Here is a 21,041-nt window from a genome sequence, read left to right as displayed (position 1 = left end):
CGCGCCTTCTAGGGACTCACAGGCTACTACCGGCGGTTCGTGAGGGACTATGGCAGCATTGTGGGGCCCCACACGGAACTCACATCCAAAAACCAACCAAAGAAGGTCAACTGGACCCCAGACTGTCAAGCGGCCTTCGAGAAGCTGAAGGCCGCCATGTGCTCCGCCCCTGTGCTCCAGGCCCCCGACTACAGTCGGGAATTTATCGTCCAAACGGATGCCTCCGACCATGGCATTGGGGTAGTCCTTTCCCAGCTGAACCCCGAAGGACTTGACCAACCAGTGGCTTTCATCAGCAGACGGCTCCTGGCCCGAGAACAACGCTGGAGCACCATCGAGAGGGAGGCCTTCGCCGTGGTGTGGGCCCTCAAAAAGCTCCGGCCTTATCTCTTCGGTACCCACTTCCGGGTACAGACCGATCATCGGCCCCTGCAGTGGCTAATGCAGATGCGGGGGGAAAACCCGAAACTATTGCGTTGGTCCATCTCCCTGCAGGGGATGGATTTCACTGTGGAACATTGACCCGGGCAAGACCACACCAACGCAGATGGCCTGTCACGCTTTTTCCGCCTCGACGAAGAGAGTCCCCAAGAGGATGGGTGACTCTCCCCGCCTTCAGCTGGGGGGACGCATGTTGGACAGGCCACGTGAAAGGCTTGCTCCCTCCCCGCGCGACCAGGCCCGAGCCCGGCTCTCCAGGTGTTACACGCAACAACCACCCGTTTCCCGTCTCATATGGGACCCCTGCCCCTGGACATCTCCACATCATGGGCCCGAATCCCTACCGGCCCCCTCGCCCGGCCTGGGCGCCATCTTGGACACAACACCACGAGGCCGCGTGGCCTCCGATCGACCCTAACCCTGGGCCTGGCCAGGCCCCGACATCCCGGCACCACCATCCACCCAGGAGGTGAGCGGACTACTTGGCAGGTCAATGGGAGAAAGAGGTGTCGATGGTTCTCCCCCGCCAGGTGCCGATCGCCCCCAGCTCCTTCAGGCGCTGGCTCCACCCCCCTGCTGGGTGTCTGGACTCCCTCATCCCGGACCTCCCGACCTCCAAGTGCGAGGGTACGGACATCAAAGGGCGCCAGACCTATAACTGGGGCAGCTCCAGAGCAGGAAGGCAGTTGTATCCTGGAGTCGAGAGACGCAGTGAAGAACTCATCCTTGACGGACTACTGGCGCTGCCGTAGCCCTGCCTTGCGAACTATCGTCCTGCCTGCTGGCGCTGCCGCAACCTTCTGAAACCTTCATCATCGTCGGGACCTGCTGGCGTGGCCGCGGACCGTCGCTACCTTCAACCATCTCGGGACCTGCTGGCTCCGCCGCGGCCCGATCATCTAGAACGCCGAGCTCGAGGATTGTGAGCTATCCATCTATCACCATATCCACCAGATTGGTAACAAGACTGTCCCGCTACCCCCTTTCCCAACCAAGAGACTAGAACCGAGGGGACCCCTGAGTCCAGACCTCCTTGTACCATTTCACCGTACTTAAAGAATTGCTTATAAAGAACGTTAAACCTTATCCTTGTGTGGTGTACATCTGTGGGGGGGAAGTTACTCGTCTGTACGATCGCTGGAGACGGCTCTCCCCGGAGACCTCTCCCCTTATTCTCGGCCGACCCTCCCGGTCCGTCTAACACCCCGTCCAGCCCCCCACCCTGCACCCCTGCAGCTGGCTACAGCCTAACCCCACTAGCAGCGTGCCTGTCGCCCCTAATAACTAAAACCCTAAAGGAAGGAAAAAGAATGGAGGAGGGCATAGACATTCGGGCTCCCAGCCCCTTTAGACCCCCCGCAGATACAGCCACCCCCTATCAGTAAAAGAACACTTATGACAACACTATAGAAGAGAGTAGAGGGTACCGGAAAACACCGCCCAGCCTCTTAGAGTAAGCAGTTACAGGTCGAACACTTGTGAAAGTCACTCCTACCCTTCCCGACTTAGTCAATCCTAACCTTGGCCCTTCCGAACAAGAACACGGACCCCTCCCGTCGAGACCCAAAGGCACACAAAGGGGTAATAAAGGAGAAAAGAGTCATCAAATAGCAATCCATGGCGACTCGCAGGCAGTAGGTCCACGGGAACTTTAGACGCTGAAGACCTCTCCCTCCTGGCTGAACAGTCCCAATGTATTCTGCACAGGAGCCGTAGAGTCACCAAGAGAGGAGAAGACGACCACAAAGTGAAAAGAAAGTCACAAACAAAAGTTTCCGGGAGGGGAACGCATTTTGATATCCCCAGAGCCGGTAGCGGCGGAAGGTTCAGTAATACCATATCATCATCGGGAACACCGTCTCCCATGGCACCATCCGATGGTTCCAATGCCGGTTACCTCACGGGGCTCTTGCACAAAGTCAAAATGGCCACAGTTGGAATGACTGCAGATTCCAGTTTCAATCGTAAGGCCTGGTCTGGGTCTACCAGGAGCATCTCTGATAGGCGCGAGTCCAATTTGCTCAATAAGACATCAACCTGTGATCGAAACGCCCAAATTTCCGCCAGTACTGACTTCAGCGATGGCTCATGCATCGTTCGATCCACGGTCTCATGCCCGATATCAGTCCCAATCACATCCCCGCGTGAATCAGACATCCTCGGGGGGGACAAACGGGATCGCGAACGTGCATATGCGGAGGGTGACCGGTCTTTGCTCGCAGCCATGGTCCACACCGTTAAGGCCGCAGGCCAGAGGCCCCGAATCACGAACCTCGGTGGCCCCACTTACCGGGTCCGCGAAACGGGGACCCCCACTCACAGCCAGCAATAAGCAGGATCACTCCTCCATCGATAATGAGCTATTGAAACGATCGCCGCTAAATTCGGGCTTAAACAAAGCCACCACTCCAGTTGACCGGACCCAGCCTGGTTCTTCTGGCCGATGTTGTTGCACTGCAGCCCGGCTGTGAAAGTACTCGAGGCCCCGGCTTCACCGCTGGAGCAGGCCGCAAACTTCAACACAACAGAACTTCTTCCAACAAGCCGATAAAAGTTTCCGGATTTCACCATCGGAGTGCGGAACAGTTCATGCACACAGAGACCGGGCGTAAAGTCAGGATAATGCACAGGATATCGCGGCGGGTTACGGAGGTCGGCGGAGCCGGGAGCCTAAGCAGCCATCTTGTTTGCTGACGTAGCTCCTCCCCCCTAATGTTAATCAATAGGGGCGGGGCTAAAATGGCAGACAATCCGGATCGGTTAATGCGCAGGTCACCCTAAAACCCATACCCACCCTGAACCCTAAAATTACCCCCCTAAATCCCCAAACCCATACCTGCCCAGAGCCCTAAAATTATGCCCCTAGGATCCCAAAACCCATACCCGCTCAGAACCCTAAAATTACCCCTGGCACCACACACCCCATACCCACTCTGAACCCTAAAATTATCCCCCGGCACCCCAAAACCCACACCCGCCCTGAACCCTAAAATTCCCCCCCCCCCCCCTCTTGCACTCCAAAACCCATACCCGCCCTGAAGACCGGTGAGCCCAATGGGTGTTGCTTGCCTTGATGCAGGTTTACGGTCAAAGGCCAGGCCCTGCTCCAACCCCCGCGGCTCACAGTCAAAGGTCGTACGCAGCAGGTTAGGGGATATTTCACAGAAAGTAGATATGCGCATCATCATAACAACAGATATACGCTGAAAAAAATAACAATTAACCCCTTCACTGCGGCGGCTATTCCGCCGCACTGCTAAGGGGGCGGGGCGGCCGCACGGCGGGGCATGCTGGTGACGGAACCGCTCCGTCACCAGCCAAAAGGTTTGCCTTTATATATTAATACAGTGACCCCTTAAAGCCAATAGGCTTGATTTATATATTGATGTGGTGACCCCTTGACAAAGTCAATAGACATGCCTTATTTTAAATTTAAATGACACTCCTTTATATTGTGACAAGCACTCTTATTGGCTGCTCCCAGTGGGGTTAGGTGCTGGGTCTGTCCGCCAGAAGCCAGTAACGTTATCGTTAGGTATGGTAGAAAGATCATACTTTACGTTTAAAAACAACTATAGAGATTTACTGTAAAAATCACAGGTTAAAGTGATGTGATAAGTTGGCTAATAAAATCATACTTTACGTGAAAAGAAACTAGAAATTTCCTTAAAAAATCCAAAGGTTATGGTGATTAGTCTGGTAATATCTTACTTTATGGAAAAAAAAAATTTGAAAGTAATTGAAAAACCCAAAGGTTAAAGCGATGTTACAGTTAGGTGAACATTTTAGTTAATTTATACCATTTTAAATAAAAAAACTGAAATAGACTAGTTATAGTTTACTGAGCTAACATATAGCCTCTTGACTGTCGGTGTAGTTTTGCAGCTTGAAGAATGTTCTGGATTCACATGCTGTGCATTATTCCGTCATCTAGTGGTTGGGTTCGGAATTGTTGTATTTTGTCCTTCAACTCTTTTTTTATCCTGTTGGTGGGTGTCGACATACCTCCATTTGGTATCTCCTGGAGACGTCGCTGTGCTTCCTCCAGAAGCTCCCACCTTTGGTCGTCATCTTCAGATTAAAAAAAAAATGTCCCCCTTCCTTATTTTCATTGTTGGAGGAGTGCGGGCCCGCTTGTAAATCCAGAAAAGTCTTCAAGTTGCAAAACTACACCAACAAGTGATAAAGTATATATTTTGCAGCGTGAATCTTTCCTAGATTCACATGCTGTGCATTGATTTTGCAGCAGTTTCTTACAACAGTGGAGGCTGGGTTGAAGAGGAGCGTTGATTTGAGACTAGATGCTGTAAGACCCTTTGTCCTACTTGACCTTTCTTGCTCATTTGAATATCCACACAGTAGCGTTTTGTGAACACGTGCACTGAAGACCATGTTTCTGTCATGCAAAAGTCGTGAAGTGGTTTGATTGATAGAAAGGCGATAGTTGTTCCTTTCTTTCTTGCCGAATGTGCCCCTGGGGCTCCTTGTGATGTCTCCCCTGCTTCTTTGTGGCACAATTATACTGTTTGTGCTGTCCATCTTGCAATTGTGTTCTTGGTCCCTTGAAAACTGTATGCAAATGATACAAGGAGTGGATTTGTGTTCCTGTATTCCTTTGGTCTTTCAATATAATACATTACTGCCCTTCTAGAGTCTAGGTTGTGTAACGCCCTTTCTGCACGTGTCTTTGGTTTCAGAAAGAACCTTGGTATCTGTATGGTTTGATTTACATGGAACTGTGAGATCACCTGTGTCATGCATTGTGGATCTGTTCTCAGGACAATACTGTCCTTATGTATTTGGAAATAGGGTTCCTGTAATATTAGTGCCTGTAACTTACCTACTCTGCGTAGTGATGTTATCGCTACCAAAAAGGCGGTTTTTAGTGAGAGCATTTGTAGTGTAGCCTTGTGCTATGGTTCAAATGGTGCCTTCATTAGTTGAGAGAGCACCACAATTAAATTCCAAGTCTGAGCAGGTACTCCTTTTGGCGTTGCAATTCTTTTTCCTCCCTCTAGGAACCGGTTGACCACACAGGAAGCTTCTTCTCATGTGGCCCCTTGTATATGCTACTATTTCTACTAGGTAACCCTTTAGTGATGCATAGGATAGCTCACAATCCAGTAAATGTGTTAAGTACCTAAGCACCATGTTATCCTTTGTGTTCTTCTGGAGTAGCCCTTTCTTAAGACACCATAGTGAATATTGTTTCCATTTTGCCATATAACACTTCCCTGTGGTAGTCCATCTTGCCTCTCTTAGGATTGCCACAGTGTTCTCCGGCCACTTTAGATGTCCAAACTCCAAGTCCTCAGGAGCCCTACTGCCAGGCTTCAGGCCTTTGATTCTGGGTAAAGCACCTTTCCTCCTTGCATTGTTAACAAAACTTGTCTTTTTGGCAATTTGTGAATTGTCCCCTGCGATATTTCCATTATTTCTGAGAAACAGGTTTGTCTTGCCCATTGTGGAGCAATTAATATCATCCTTATGCTGTTGGTTCTGCATTTGCTGATCACCTTGTGAAGTAGTGGTATCAGGGGGGGGAAGAGTATGCAAATAGCCCTGACCAGTCAGCCCATAGTGCATTCTCTTACTGACTGTTGGTAGTGTTGCCTGGAGGCGAAGCGTTGGCATTTTGCATTCTCGGGTGTTGCAAAGAGATTGAGCTCTGGAGTTCCGCATTTCTGAACAATTTTCCTGAGTTCCGACTGGTTCAGTTCCCATTTGTGAGACCATGAAGTTTGCATGCTGTCTGTCCGCTTTGACATTGTCCTTCCCCAGTAGATGCATTGCCACAATGTTCATTTCCTGAGGATCTGCCCAATTCCACAACTGTTGAGCTAATGTTGAGTGGTATTGATTGTGTTCCACCTTGTTTATGTAGAACGTGCTGATTGTGTTGTCTATCTGTATTAGTATTGTTTTCCCCAAGAGATCTTCCTGAAAGGCTTGTAAGGCTAGGAACACCGTCTTTAATTTAATTCCAGGATGTTGATGAGCTATATTGCATCCTGTAATTCCACACGCCCCTTATTTTGAGGTTGTTCATGTGAGCTCCCCATCCCATCTGGGATGTTATGGTTACAGTTGGAGGTGGTTATGTAAAAGGTCCTCATTGTGTTACGTTTGCTCTGTTCCACCAGCTATCTCTTTCCTATATCCTATGTGTGACAGCCACTAGATCTTTCCAACTTCCTGGTGCTTGTGACCACTGTATCTGCAGCCATACCTGGAACTGTCTCATGTGTAGTTGTATGCTTGGTATCAAGTGCATGCAGGAAGCATCATTCCTAGCAGGTTCCCCACTGTCAGAGCTTGCCCCTTCTGGTATGGCTGTGTTTCCTTCAGCAGAGCAGAGCTGCAGTTCTCTCCTCACTGGAAAAAACTTTAATGTGGATTGAATCTATTTTTTCCCCTAAACCATTTTCTCCTGTTCTGGTTCCGGGAACGGCTTCTCCTAGTGGATGGAGAATCCCAGCTGGTATAGTGTCTCTATTACCTGTTGCACGTGTTGTTTGCAGGTTTGCAGGTTTTGTATGAGTTTGTCCTTACTAACCAGTCGTCTAGGTAAGGGTACACATGTATTCCTTGTCTTCTTAGGTATGCGGCCACCGCGGCTAGGCCCTTTGTGAATACTCTTAGTGCCGATTTTATACAAAATGCTAGCACTTTGAATTGGTAGTGTGGTTTGTTGACCACACACCTTAACATTTTTTTGTGTTTTGCATTCATAGAGATGTGCAAATAGGTTTCCTTTAAGTCTATTATAGCTATCTAGTCCCTTTTTTGTAGTTGTGGTATTACCTCTTGCACGGTTGCCATTTTGAACCTTTGAGTTTTTATAAATGTGTTCATAAACCATCAGATATTGATAGGGCGTAGTGTCCCGCCTATCTTGGGAACTAACAAATAGGTTGAGTAGTTTCCTTTGTTTAGTTCTCGTTTGGCACCAACTCTTCTGCTTCCGTTGTCAACATTTCTTCTACTTCTTTGAGTAGATGTGTTGTTTTTTCCTTTGAATGCACCTTTCCCCTTGGACCTTTATTTGGAGGTCTTTTGCTTAGTTCTATGCAGGATCCATATTGTATTATATTATATTTAGGCTGTCGTCTACTACAATTCCAAAGAGCTGCTACCTATTGAATGGTGCATCACAATGTTAATTTGCCCTTCTGGTTTGAATTCTGAGATGCGTAGCCATGCATGCCTTCTCTCCGTGATACCAATCATCTTTTGCCTGCTTGATGTCTCTGTGGCATCCAGGGTTGATTTCAAGCATGTATTGGCTATATTTTCCCCTCTATGAATCCAAGGTATTCATGGTGAAAATTATGTTCCCATCAGATACCCATCCTGTACCGCCCTACATCATTTGGGATCCTTCACCCGAAGGAAGTGGAAACAAGTCCACTATGGATTAGGTAGATTGTAGCCTAATCGTGTAGAAGGATACAGAGATGTGTAGAGAAAAAATGGTATCAGGGGGTGAAAATAATTACTAGCAGTGAGAGTGAAAGTGTTGTGTGCAACAGATAAGTGAATGAATTAATATTGGGTTGTAGGAATGGAAAATGAATTTTAATAGGATCCTACCCACACCCAAGGTTAAAAAACAGTGCAAAGTAGTGTAACAAATAACTACTTGAATGTAAACGAGGTCGACATGTTTCTGCAGGGTAATAGGTTCAAGAGATACCTGTCTGCTTCTTCAGGACCTTAACAAAGAATGCTACTGCTGATAAGTGTATTATAGTGATTTAAAATCATATCACCCACGATCTGGGGAATAAACTCTCCACCTCACCCGGCAACAGCTCAGGTACAAATGGAGCACCGCTCTGTCCGTCGGTACTCCCGACATCCGTCTAGGCTGTCAGTGGGAGGACCTCATTCATTTTCCATTCCTACAACCCAATATTAATTCATTCACTTATCTGTTGCACACAACACTTTCACTCTCACTGCTAGTAATTATTTTCACCCCCTGATACCATTTTTTCTCTACACATCTCTGTATCCTTCTACACGATTAGGCTACAATCTACCTAATCCATAGTGGACTTGTTTCCACTTCCTTCGGGTGAAGGATCCCAAATGATGTAGGGCGGTACAGGATGGGTATCTGATGGGAACATAATTTTCACCATGAATACCTTGGATTCATAGATTGTATCCCAATATGTATACACAGTTTTTTAAATAGCTTTAGTTGTTCTTGACCCATTGCCACACATTGTGTTTTTTATTGTACGTAGGGATTGTAGCAATGCTGGGTCAATAAATATTTCCCTCTCACACCCTCTTTATTGTATTAGTATATTTTCCCCTCTTCTATCAAATGTGTTGCCCTTTTTTTGTTTTGTTTTGGTAGGTGCTTCAGCAGGTCTATCTCCTCCTAGTGTTGATATGCGTAGCAGTTGAGCAAAGTATTCGAAATTTGGCTCCCCACACTTCTCTCGACCTTCCTGCCCATATGGTTCTTTATCTGGGGTGGTCCAGTTGTGATTCACACATTTGCCATCTTCCTGGCTGTGGATGTTATGGTGGAATCTGCAGGCACTGAGCCCTTGATGTAATTTTGGTCCTTGGAGGAGGGTTTGTATTTCTTCTCTCCTCTAGGTGTAACTAACTGCCTTGCATGTGGCAGGTTCTTTGAAGGTTTCTTTCCCGTGATCTAGCACACTTGGTATCATAGGGAGGAATTGGTTTCTAGATTTTGTAGGCAGTAGAGTTTCTAATAAGAAGTATGATTGAGGACTCCATATGTTTCTGCCGCCTCTAATGACCTAATTGTACATCCCAATATCGTCTGGTGGAGAAGGCCTCAACAGATAGGTGTCGAAGGCCTCTTTTGGCTAATCTGTGTCCAGGTCTTGTCATTGCATCTTGCTAAACTCAGAGCTCTCTGACCCCATGTATGTTTGTTCTTCATCAAAAAAGAACTCATTCCTGTTCGTCCAGAGGTTCGGGGGTTAATGGAGGCTCTATGTCTTTGACGATTTTCTCTAGTGTCATCAAGCTTTTAGGCGCTTTTTAAAATTGTTTCAGGCATTCGTCAAAATCCTTTTTATGTAAAATATTTGCCATTTCGGCTTCGAGCTTCTTCCTTTTCTTTTCAATCTTGAATGTGTGTTTCAACGTCGAGAGTATGTTTATTTCGTGATGTGGCTGCGGTCGTTGAATGCTTGGATGCTGAGGCTCCCTTCGAGGACTTTGAGTATGTTTTTCGAGACTCGTCTAGTTTCTTCAAAGACGACGACTCTTACCTCTCTAAAAGACTTCTTTTTGACCTTGATCTTAGTCTCGCCTTCTGGTCCTTCTGCAACATTATCCTCTTCCTCACTTGAGAAGCCCAGACAACGTAGCAATGGTGCTTCATTTTGGCCCTGTAAGCTATAGTTGGCTCTAAGGTTCTTTGTGGTGAACACCAAACACGCGTTCAATTCCTCACTTCGGTGATCTACCGGTAGGCAGAGGTTGCAGACTATGTTGGTCCTTCTGGGCAAACTTGTGATGGCAATTCTGCCAGAACTAGAACAGTTTTTTTCCCATCACCGTGCACAGCGAACCCCCTGCACGTGCATTGTTCTCCAATTGTCGATGAGGTAGTCTCTTCCCCTCTCAATGCTCTCCGGTACCTCAATCCAATGTCCTCATTTTTTTTCCTAGTATTTCTCTGTGTTTTCGCTGATTCTTTCCTCCAAAACTTGGAGCTCCTTCGGTATTGATCCAGACCCAACAGCAGAAAAACAAGAACATGAAAATGGCGGCCAAAGGTGGGAGCTTCAGGAGAAAACACAGCAACCGTCAACAAAGGGAGAGACAGGGTTCAAGGGCACTCTTAGTCCCCAATCAGTAAATACATAAACAAAGGAAGAGTGTCCGTCAGTATGGCGTTTAATATAGTGGAGATAGCACGTAAGAATATGAGGCCAGCTGTGGTTGGTCAAAGGACTGGACCAACTTTCAAGAAAAAATGCATGATTTTTTCAGGAAACCCTCACTCACCCTAGTGGTGACATGCTTCATCATCGGGTCCACTGGGGAGATCGAGTACCTCCCCAGTGTGCTACGACGCCAGGAGACTGCGGAGCAGGTTTTGTGAGAGTGAAGAGTGAAAAAAGTGTGGTTAAAAATGTCAGAGGTTGTCCCAAAAAATCATTTATTCGCTGGTCAACTTGACATAATAAAATTAAAGACTATGTGCAGGGAAACTATCCAAAAGAAATACTGGTGTTTCCCTGTTAGGGGAAGGTCAACATGTTTCTGCCCTTTAAGTGTGTGAATTTACAGGGCTTTCGTCAGGACCAGTAAGCGAGTGTTACCTCAGCAGGTATAGGCGCGCTAAGGCCTACCCTGCCGTAGGCAGTGAAAGTTAAAAAGTAGCACTATGTGTAAAAAATGGTGCGTTTAAAAGTACAAACCAAAAGGCTAGGGGATTTGCCTCTATTGCGAGGAGCCCAGAAGTCTGTAAGTAGACAAACAGAAAACACACAAAACATAAAGACAAGAACAGATAGTCATTATTGATCAAGTTTTGTTGCCATTCAACTATGGTGTGGCGTGATACGTGCTAACAAACCTATCAATGGCCGTGGCCGAGATGGATTGCATTGTAGACTAAAGGTTGTGCCCAAGAGCCATGGTGATGGGCCTCAACTAGAGCCAGAGTCAAGTGATCTGACACAAGGCGTTGCGCAATTTGTGAGGTAATGTAAATGGAGGCTTGCAGTGCTAAGTCCATCCGTGTGGGAAGCCAGGCGGCTGCCCGTAATTGTAACATTACCTATAGTAAGGAGGCGGAGAAATAATCCCCGTGGTGTAGCGTAGGAAACAGAGCTACGTAGTGGTTATGCGTAGCCCCGCTGGCCGTGAATTAGGGAGCTTTAAATCGGCACGCAAAATAGTGAAATAATGGAAATATAAGTGAAACAATCCTCACTTGTACTCAATGTGAACCACGCCCCATAGATTCAGGGGGGGGGTGGGAGCGACAATGGCACACCCTATCAAGGTAAAAACACACAAACATACGGAGAGTTCAAGGAATCTGGCAGAATCTCACACACAAACACTTAGCTTATTAAGATGTCCAAATGGTTGGTCTTACGCCCGCAACGCTCAGCACCCACTCGGCACCTAGCTGTCCCCCGCTGGATCTCGTGGATCGCGAGCGAGGGGCGAGCCCGGCGCTAAGAGGGGGAGGCGTCGAGGCGTCTGCCAATAGGAGGCGTTTGTTTGAAGACGAGGCTTGGGAAGCAAGCCCCGCGTTACCGCGAGCGGAGCGCTCGGGTCTTTCTGAGTAGAAGTGAGGCTTGGAATACACGCATTGTGTGCATGCGCGCACAATGATAGAGTCACAGGTTGTGTTTACAACGAGGCTTGGCACGCAAGCCTCCAAGGATCAGCTGATCAGTTCGTGAGCCTTGGGTCCGTTTTTGTAAAGCGGACTTTAGTATTAATGTACAAGTTCATGGCTCATTGTGGCTGATTAACCAGCCCATAATCGGTCACATAAGTAAGGCAATAACAGGGTAAAGGTCCCCCATAGGTAGTGTATCCAAGGAGTTACTACTAATGGTGCATCGTTTTTATATTGTTGGAGCTGCAACAAGAAAGTTATTATTATCACAAGTTTAGGACAGTAATCTAGGGTGGTGCCCCATAAGGAAAAAGAGTCATTACTAGTCAATATTACTGTTTCAGAACGCTGGCCCAAGGTATTTGATCATTTAGTCCTTGGATATGTGTATTGAGTCTATAGACCCAGCGTTGCTCTTTTTCAAACAGGATGTTCTCTCTGTTCCTGGGGTTATTGACCTGTTCTATCACTGTCCAGGTCATATCATTGGGGGTATGATTTGCCTGCAGAAAGTGTTCGCTGAGTTTGGTGGTTACTTTCTTACAGCGAACATTACTGCGATGTTCGCCAATGCGTGTCTTGACTTTCCGGGTTGTCATGCCCACATATCTCTTGGCACACGGGCAGGTAATCAAGTATATAACGTTCATGGAGTTACAGTTGGTATGGGATTTTTGGGTCCATACTTTGCCCGGTTCCAGATTTAGCTGTTTAGTGTGGGTGGTTAAATGACAGACACTGCAGTCTGTGCATGGAAAATGGCCAGTAATGGGGGGTAAGTGCCATGGTTCAGTGACGGATCTGGTAAGTGATGATGGGCATATTAAAGGCCTTGTGTGGACCAGGGCATCCTTGAGACTTCTGCCCTTTTTGAAGGAAAAAAGTGGTTTTTCCCAATCACCAATGCTACTGGTGATAATTCTCCAGTTCTTATTTATTGATTTTTTGACATTGTCTGAAAGCGTGCTATATGTAGTAACACAAGTTAATGGGACATCAGTGTCAATTTTCACATTCTCTTCAAGGAGGGCTTCCAGAGGTTGGTTACGGGCCCTGGTCTGTCCTTTGTTGAGGATTCCTTGAGGGTAGCCTCTTTGTCTCAGTTTGACAGTTAGGTCCTTTACCTGTGTCTTATAGTCTGTAGTGCTGCTGCAATTTCTTCTTAAGCAGAGGTATTGCCCATAGGGCAAGTTTTCACGCAGTGGCCTTGGATGGAAGCTGCTGAATTGCAGAAGGTTGTTCCTTGCCGTAGGTTTGTGATGGGTCACAGTGGTGAGAGATGTTCCCTCGATCTTTATCACTACGTCCAAGAAAACTATTCGTTCCTTGCTGTAATTATGAGTGAATTTTAGATAAGGGTCAGGGGTATTGACCCAGCTCAGGAATTCAATGAGACGGTTTTCAGTGCCCGTCCATAGTTTGAGAATGTCATCAATGTACCTCCTCCATAATCCTATGGACGAGGCAAAAGGGTTGGATGTGGGTAGGATATGCTTGGTCTCAAAATCGTATACGTACAACCCCGCTACGCTAGGAGCGAAGGTGCTGCCCATTGAGGTCCCTGTGCATTGAAGGTACAGTTGCCCTTTATACTCAAAGTAATTTTCTTTAAGTGCCATCCTTGCACATTGTAAGATGAAAGCCTTTGGCGTGACGTATTCCCAAGTCACTGTGTCCAGTGCTTGTGCCAGTACCCGTAGTGTTTCTTCCTGCGGGATACTGGTGTACAGACTCTCTATGTCCATAGTGACCAAAATGACAGAGTCTGGTTCAAAAGAGATGTCATTCAATAGCCTGAGAAGGCTTTTTGTGTCCTTCAGGTAGGTGCTGGAGTTTTGCACTATTGGCTTTAGATAATGGTCGCAGAAGGTGGATAGAGGTTCCAATACTGAGCCAATACCAGACACTATGGGGCGTCCTGGTGGCGGTAATACATTTTTGTGTGTTTTTGGCAATGTATAGAAATATGGGATCGTTGGACCCCCTGTCATAAGGTATGCCGCCTCATGAGGTGAGATGTGTTCATTCAGCTCAGCCTCTCGTACAAGTGTGGATATTCGTGCTTTCATTTCAGCAGTAGGGTCTGTGGTAAGAAGGGTATAGTTCGTTCTGTCATTTAGAAGAGTTAGGCAGACTTTGTCGTAATCCTCAGTATCCTGGATGACAATCCCACCACCCTTGTCAGCGGGTTTAATGACAATGTCTTTGTCATTTTTCAAGTTCTCAAGGGCTTTGTGTTCTGCCGCCGAGCAGTTGTTGAACCGCAGTCGGACAGCAACAGCCAGCACGAGTGCAGTCTAAGTCTTGTAACAAACCTCTCAAAGAAAATTCTCACACCAGACGAAACGAAAGTCCTAGAGAGAGGTCTGGGTTTTGTCCCTACTTCACGTCCGGACAAATTTCGACTCCATTGTGAGCTCGCACAGTTCTTTAGAAAACTTAAACTCAAGGCGTTTTTTGAGTCCAAAGAGCAGTCTGAAATCAACGAACAGGAGTTTGACACAACATTCAGACCGAAATCAACTTTCATGCCACCACCACATACTGTACCAGCAGCGATCACGGCTTTTGAACAGGCGGTTACAAAAGATCTGGAAGCCCTTGAAAATCCCAAACGGTTCAACAACTTCTCGGCGGCAGAACACAAAGCCCTTGAGAACTTGAAAAATGACAAAGACATTGTCATTAAACCCGCTGACAAGGGTGGTGGGATTGTCATCCAGGATACTGAGGATTACGACAAAGTCTGCCTAACTCTTCTAAATGACAGAACGAACTATACCCTTCTTACCACAGACCCTACTGCTGAAATGAAAGCACGAATATCCACACTTGTACGAGAGGCTGAGCTGAATGAACATATCTCACCTCATGAGGCGGCATACCTTATGACAGGGGGTCCAACGATCCCATATTTCTATACATTGCCAAAAACACACAAAAATGTATCACCGCCACCAGGACGCCCCATAGTGTCTGGGATTGGCTCAGTATTGGAACCTCTATCCACCTTCTACGACCATTATCTAAAGCCAATAGTGCAAAACTCCAGCACCTACCTGAAGGACACAAAAAGCCTTCTCAGGCTATTGAATGACATCTCTTTTGAACCAGACTCTGTCATTTTGGTCACTATGGACATAGAGAGTCTGTACACCAGTATCCCGCAGGAAGAAACACTACGGGTACTGGCACAAGCACTGGACACAGTGACTTGGGAATACATCACGCCAAAGGCTTTCATCTTACAATGTGCAAGGATGGCACTTAAAGAAAATTACTTTGAGTATAAAGGGCAACTGTACCTTCAATGCACAGGGACCTCAATGGGCAGCACCTTCGCTCCTAGCGTAGCGGGGTTGTACGTATACGATTTTGAGACCAAGCATATCCTACCCACATCCAACCCTTTTGCCTCGTCCATAGGATTATGGAGGAGGTACATTGATGACATTCTCATACTATGGACGGGCACTGAAAACCGTCTCATTGAATTCCTGAGCTGGGTCAATACCCTTGACCCTTATCTAAAATTCACTCATAATTACAGCAAGGAACGAATAGTTTTCTTGGCGTAGTGATAAAGATCGAGGGAACATCTCTCACCACTGTGACCCATCACAAACCTACGGCAAGGAACAACCTTCTGCAATTCAGCAGCTTCCATCCAAGGCCACTGCGTGAAAACTTGCCCTATGGGCAATACCTCCGCTTAAGAAGAAATTGCAGCAGCACTACAGACTATAAGACACAGGCAAAGGACCTAACTGTCAAACTGAGACAAAGAGGCTACCCTCAAGGAATCCTCAACAAAGGACAGACCAGGGCCCGTAACCAACCTCGGGAAGCCCTCCTTGAAGAGAATGTGAAAATTGACACTGATGTCCCATTAACTTGTGTTACTACATATAGCACGCTTTCAGACAATGTCAAAAAATCAATAAATAAGAACTGGAGAATTATCACCAGTAGCATTGGTGATTGGGAAAAACCACTTTTTTCCTTCAAAAAGGGCAGAAGTCTCAAGGATGCCCTGGTCCACACAAGGCCTTTAATATGCCCATCATCACTTACCAGATCCGTCACTGAACCATGGCACTTACCCCCCATTACTGGCCATTTTCCATGCACAGACTGCAGTGTCTGTCATTTAACCACCCACACTAAACAGCTAAATCTGGAACCGGGCAAAGTATGGACCCAAAAATCCCATACCAACTGTAACTCCATGAACGTTATATACTTGATTACCTGCCCGTGTGCCAAGAGATATGTGGGCATGACAACCCGGAAAGTCAAGACACGCATTGGCGAACATCGCAGTAATGTTCGCTGTAAGAAAGTAACCACCAAACTCAGCGAACACTTTCTGCAGGCAAATCATACTCCCAATGATATGACCTGGACAGTAATAGAACAGGTCAATAACCCCAGGAACAGAGAGAACATCCTGTTTGAAAAAGAGCAACGCTGGGTCTATAGACTCAATACACATATCCAAGGACTAAATGATCAAATACCTTGGGCCAGCGTTCTGAAACAGTAATATTGACTAGTAATGACTCTTTTTCCTTATGGGGCACCACCCTAGATTACTGTCCTAAACTTGTGATAATAATAACTTTCTTGTTGCAGCTCCAACAATATAAAAACGATGCACCATTAGTAGTAACTCCTTGGATACACTACCTATGGGGGACCTTTACCCTGTTATTGCCTTACTTATGTGACCGATTATGGGCTGGTTAATCAGCCACAATGAGCCATGAACTTGTACATTAATACTAAAGTCCGCTTTACAAAAACGGACCCAAGGCTCACGAACTGATCAGCTGATCCTTGGAGGCTTGCGTGCCAAGCCTCGTTGTAAACACAACCTGTGACTCTATATCATTGTGCGCGCATGCGCACCATGCGTGTATTCCAAGCCTCACTTCTACTCAGAAAGACCCGAGCGCTCCGCTCGCGGTAACGCGGGGCTTGCTTCCCAAGCCTCGTCTTCAAACAAACGCCTCCTATTGGCAGACGCCTCGACGCCTCCCCCTCTTAGCGCCGGGCTCGCCCCTCGCTCGCGATCCACGAGATCCAGCGGGGGACAGCTAGGTGCCGAGTGGGTGCTGAGCGTTGCGGGCGTAAGACCAACCATTTGGACATCTTAATAAGCTAAGTGTTTGTGTGTGAGATTCTGCCAGATTCCTTGAACTCTCCGTATGTTTGTGTGTTTTTACCTTGATAGGGTGTGCCATTGTCGCTCCAACCCCCCCCTCTGAATCTATGGGGCGTGGTTCACATTGAGTACAAGTGAGGATTGTTTCACTTATATTTCCATTATTTCACTATTTTGCGTGCCGATTTAAAGCTCCCTAATTCACGGCCAGCGGGGCTATGCATAACCACTACGTAGCTCTGTTTCCTACGCTACACCACGGGGATTATTTCTCCGCCTCCTTACTATAGGTAATGTTACAATTACGGGCAGCCGCCTGGCTTCCCACACGGATGGACTTAGCACTGCAAGCATCCATTTACATTACCTCACAAATTGCGCAACGCCTTGTGTCAGATCACTTGACTCTGGCTCTAGTTGAGGCCCATCACCATGGCTCTTGGGCACAACCTTTAGTCTACAATGCAATCCATCTCGGCCACGGCCATTGATAGGTTTGTTAGCACGTATCACGCCACACCATAGTTGAATGGCAACAAAACGTGATCAATAATGACTATCTGTTCTTGTCTTTATGTTTTGTGTGTTTTCTGTTGGTCTACTTACAGACTTCTGGGCTCCTCGCAATAGAGGCAAATCCCCTAGCCTTTTGGTTTGTACTTTTAAACGCACCATTTTTTACACATAGTGCTACTTTTTAACTTTCACTGCCTACGGCAGGGTAGGCCTTAGCGCGCCTATACCTGCTGAGGTAACACTCGCTTACTGGTCCTGACGAAAGCCCTGTAAATTCACACACTTAAAGGGCAGAAACATGTTGACCTTCCCCTAACAGGGAAACACCAGTATTTCTTTTGGATAGTTTCCCTGCACATAGTCTTTAATTTTATTATGTCAAGTTGACCAGCGAATAAATGATTTTTTGGGACAACCTCTGACATTTTTAACCACACTTTTTTCACTCTTCACTCTCACAAAACCTGCTCCGCAGTCTCCTGGCGTCGTAGCACACTGGGGAGGTACTCGATCTCCCCAGTGGACCCGATGATGAAGCACGTCACCACTAGGGTGAGTGAGGGTTTCCTGAAAAAATCATGCATTTTTTCTTGAAAGTTGGTCCAGTCCTTTGACCAACCACAGCTGGCCTCATATTCTTACGTGCTATCTCCACTATATTAAACGCCATACTGACGAAAACACAGCAACGTCACAAGGGGACACCAAATGGAGGTACCTCAACGCCCACCCACAGGAAAAAGAAAAAAACTAAAAAAGAGTAGAAGGACAAAACACAACAGTTCTGGACCCAACCACTAGATGGCTGAATAATGCACAGCATGTAAATCCAGAAAAGATTCATGCTGTAAAACTACAACTTGCCACCCTGCCATTTGAGAAGTCAGTGGTGTCATCAATGTTGTCACTAAATATGTTTAATAATATGTGAGGCCTAAAGCAGTGCATTGCTGAAGGCAGAGTGCTCTATAAATATCACTAGAACCTCAAGATGGCAATATAAGACCACATTTCAGGTTATGCAATATGTTTTTTTTAACATGTCTATTTTGTGCCAGTTATTTTCTTCAAAATACCACTAATTCTCTGTACAGATTGGAATCAGAGTATGTAGTTTTGTTTACCTTTCATGGCTTGTTGATAAACAAACCATGGTGAGGGGCCAGTAGTTTTAACACTTTAAGTGCTGCCGCCGGCCAACGGTCATCGCGAGCACTACCTTGCCAGTGCTGCGCACGACCGTTGGCCGACGGGCCAGCCCCCGTCATTCGAACGTTCAGCACTGGGCGCTGAATGTTTGCCGCTCTTAAGGAGTTAAATGATTCTGCTGCTGCACAATATTTTGTACAGAGTACTACCAAACAAGCAGTTGTCCATGAAAAAGCCGTTCAGTAAAAGGAATAAAAGATGTGTGGTATCATGGCACAAAGAGAGAAGTCTGGAGTTCAAAGGTCACGCTACAAGTATATTTTCACCAACCTGAGAAATGTATCTTAATGGGAAGGACTGATTTGCAAGAAGATACGGACAATAAACTTTTTGTCAACACAGACCAGACAGTGGAGAGTGATGTTAACGAAGAGACTTTGTTGTGTTTCCTCCAGCGCAATCAGAGGAGCCTGCTTTCTACAGCAAGAAGGGATTTTGCAGTACCAGCAACAAGGGCACCAACTTTTACAGCAAAACCACCAGCTGACTCTCATACTAACATCATTTTTTTCTATTTCTCTTTTTTCACTTTAAGACCACAAACATTCTACTTCTTACTTTACAGACAGTTTTACAGTTGGGTATTTCATGGTCTATTCTGTAAATACATAAACCCATAGTTTTGATAAAGTAGCCTCTGTACAACGACACTTTAGAAAGGCGTTTGCCCCGAGGCCAACAAGATTACTTGCACCTTTTCAGGTTAGAACTATAGGGTTTACCAGAAGGGTGCTGCAGATCACCTGTTCATCGGGCAAACTGTGCGAGTTCTTCCCATCAGCGTGAGAGTAAAATTCTTCGGAATACAAACTAAAGTAGAAAGCTGTAGGTTAGGAGAAGTTCACTTGCAACATCATTGTTGAATGCTTTTACAAACCATGCAAAAGCTGAAAACTAGAAGAAATCCTGAGATAGTCCCCATCTGCACAGCACCAAGACCATTGCACAAAACTACAGATACCTTCTTCAGGTCCATCATGAAGTACAAGACAAAAGCCCTAAAATGGCAGACAACTTCCCTTAGGCCACAGACGTGGGGTTGCTGCAAACCACTGATATGTAGGAGAATGCACACCCACCCTGGAGACCACGAAGAAGCAATGACTTCACAGGCTTCTTTCCAGGCCACAAATGCGTCATCTTGCAGCTTGTTTCAACAACAGAACATTCATTATATCCCGGCACTGCAGACCAATAGGTGTTCTATGGCCTAATAGTCCAGTGGAGCTTACATAGGTTCTGATCTGTGGCCCTCATGAGTCAACCACAAGACAGGCGGAGCACGTAAACTCACCGCATTCAGCTTGTCCACTGCCTTCTTCTCAGGAGCCCTCATTGTGGCTGCCAACATCTCATCCCCTTTGTAGTCCTTGTAAAGCTCCATCAGCGTCTCACGCGTCTCCATGTTTGCGTTCTTTAGGTGGTACGAGGGGTCCAGTTTGGCTTTTTCTTCATCTAAGGAAAGAGAGCAAAGGGTCTCCAGTCTAACCTCTTAACTTGTTAATGCAGCACTACATGAATGCTCTTAACACTCCTTCCCCACCAGGCCTCGTGCACACACGTGCACCACAATGCCACCGGATGCATGACTCAAAAGGACACCCGCTTAACCTGCACAACATCAGCATGGGATACCTAGTGTGCACCATATAGAAATCACACACACACACAGATCCAAAACACAAATCGTATTCATGAGCCACCCCACCCACACCATTCCGACAACATGCCACTCTACTGGTTCAACCTTAACCAGTGTCCGAGCCGTACTAAAAAAAGAACGCGGCACACATACAATGTATGATATTTGTCATCTGGGTGATACAACACACGGTTTTTCCCCAGACCCTTTTAATTCTATCACTTCCGGGTTATTTACCAACAATCCTTTCTACCTGCAAGACAAAACCGGAGCTCAGCTATCCGGTGTATAGATGTATCCCACAACAGAATGGAACAATATACAGTGACCAAGGACACTCCAGGACTCCGAAGCAACACAGTGCATATATTCTGTCATCACAAATGCACAAAGGGGGAGTTTGCTCTACACTCTAGTAGCCTTTATTAGTCCCTTAACAGTGCCCATGCCCCCACCACGGAGCACATACGCTCTTTGTTCTTACTACAATCTAGAAAATTCTTTGGTTACAAGGAGGATGATGTGCATTTTATTGATATAAACTAATCATATGGCACACATGGCAGAATGATTCCTTTTTTAAACTGATGTCGGACATACCGTGGCAGATGTAAAGAAAAGTAACTGAGATTGTGATGCCAACATGGGCATGAAACCCATGTACTGAAGAAAGACGTCTCTGTATGAACAATAGGAAAGTCACA

General features: G+C 46.4%; 1 protein-coding gene across 2 annotated transcripts in view; it reads right to left on the bottom strand.

Annotated features, from left to right (window-relative positions):
• PPIL2 (peptidylprolyl isomerase like 2) overlaps positions 1-21,041 on the bottom strand; it is a 365,149-nt gene that overhangs the window by 182,868 nt on the left and 161,240 nt on the right. For both annotated transcript variants that reach the window (XM_086942651.1, XM_086942650.1), the window contains exon 10: positions 19,990-20,150. In XM_086942651.1, the coding sequence (XP_086798777.1) occupies positions 19,990-20,150 (161 nt within the window). The remainder of the gene's footprint in view (positions 1-19,989; positions 20,151-21,041) is intronic.

This window comes from Lissotriton vulgaris, chromosome 11, assembly GCF_964263255.1.
Source record: "Lissotriton vulgaris chromosome 11, aLisVul1.2, whole genome shotgun sequence".
Taxonomy (NCBI): domain Eukaryota; kingdom Metazoa; phylum Chordata; class Amphibia; order Caudata; family Salamandridae; genus Lissotriton; species Lissotriton vulgaris.
The sequence above is the reverse complement of the archived record's forward strand: the minus strand, read 5'-3'. Positions and strand labels throughout refer to the sequence as shown.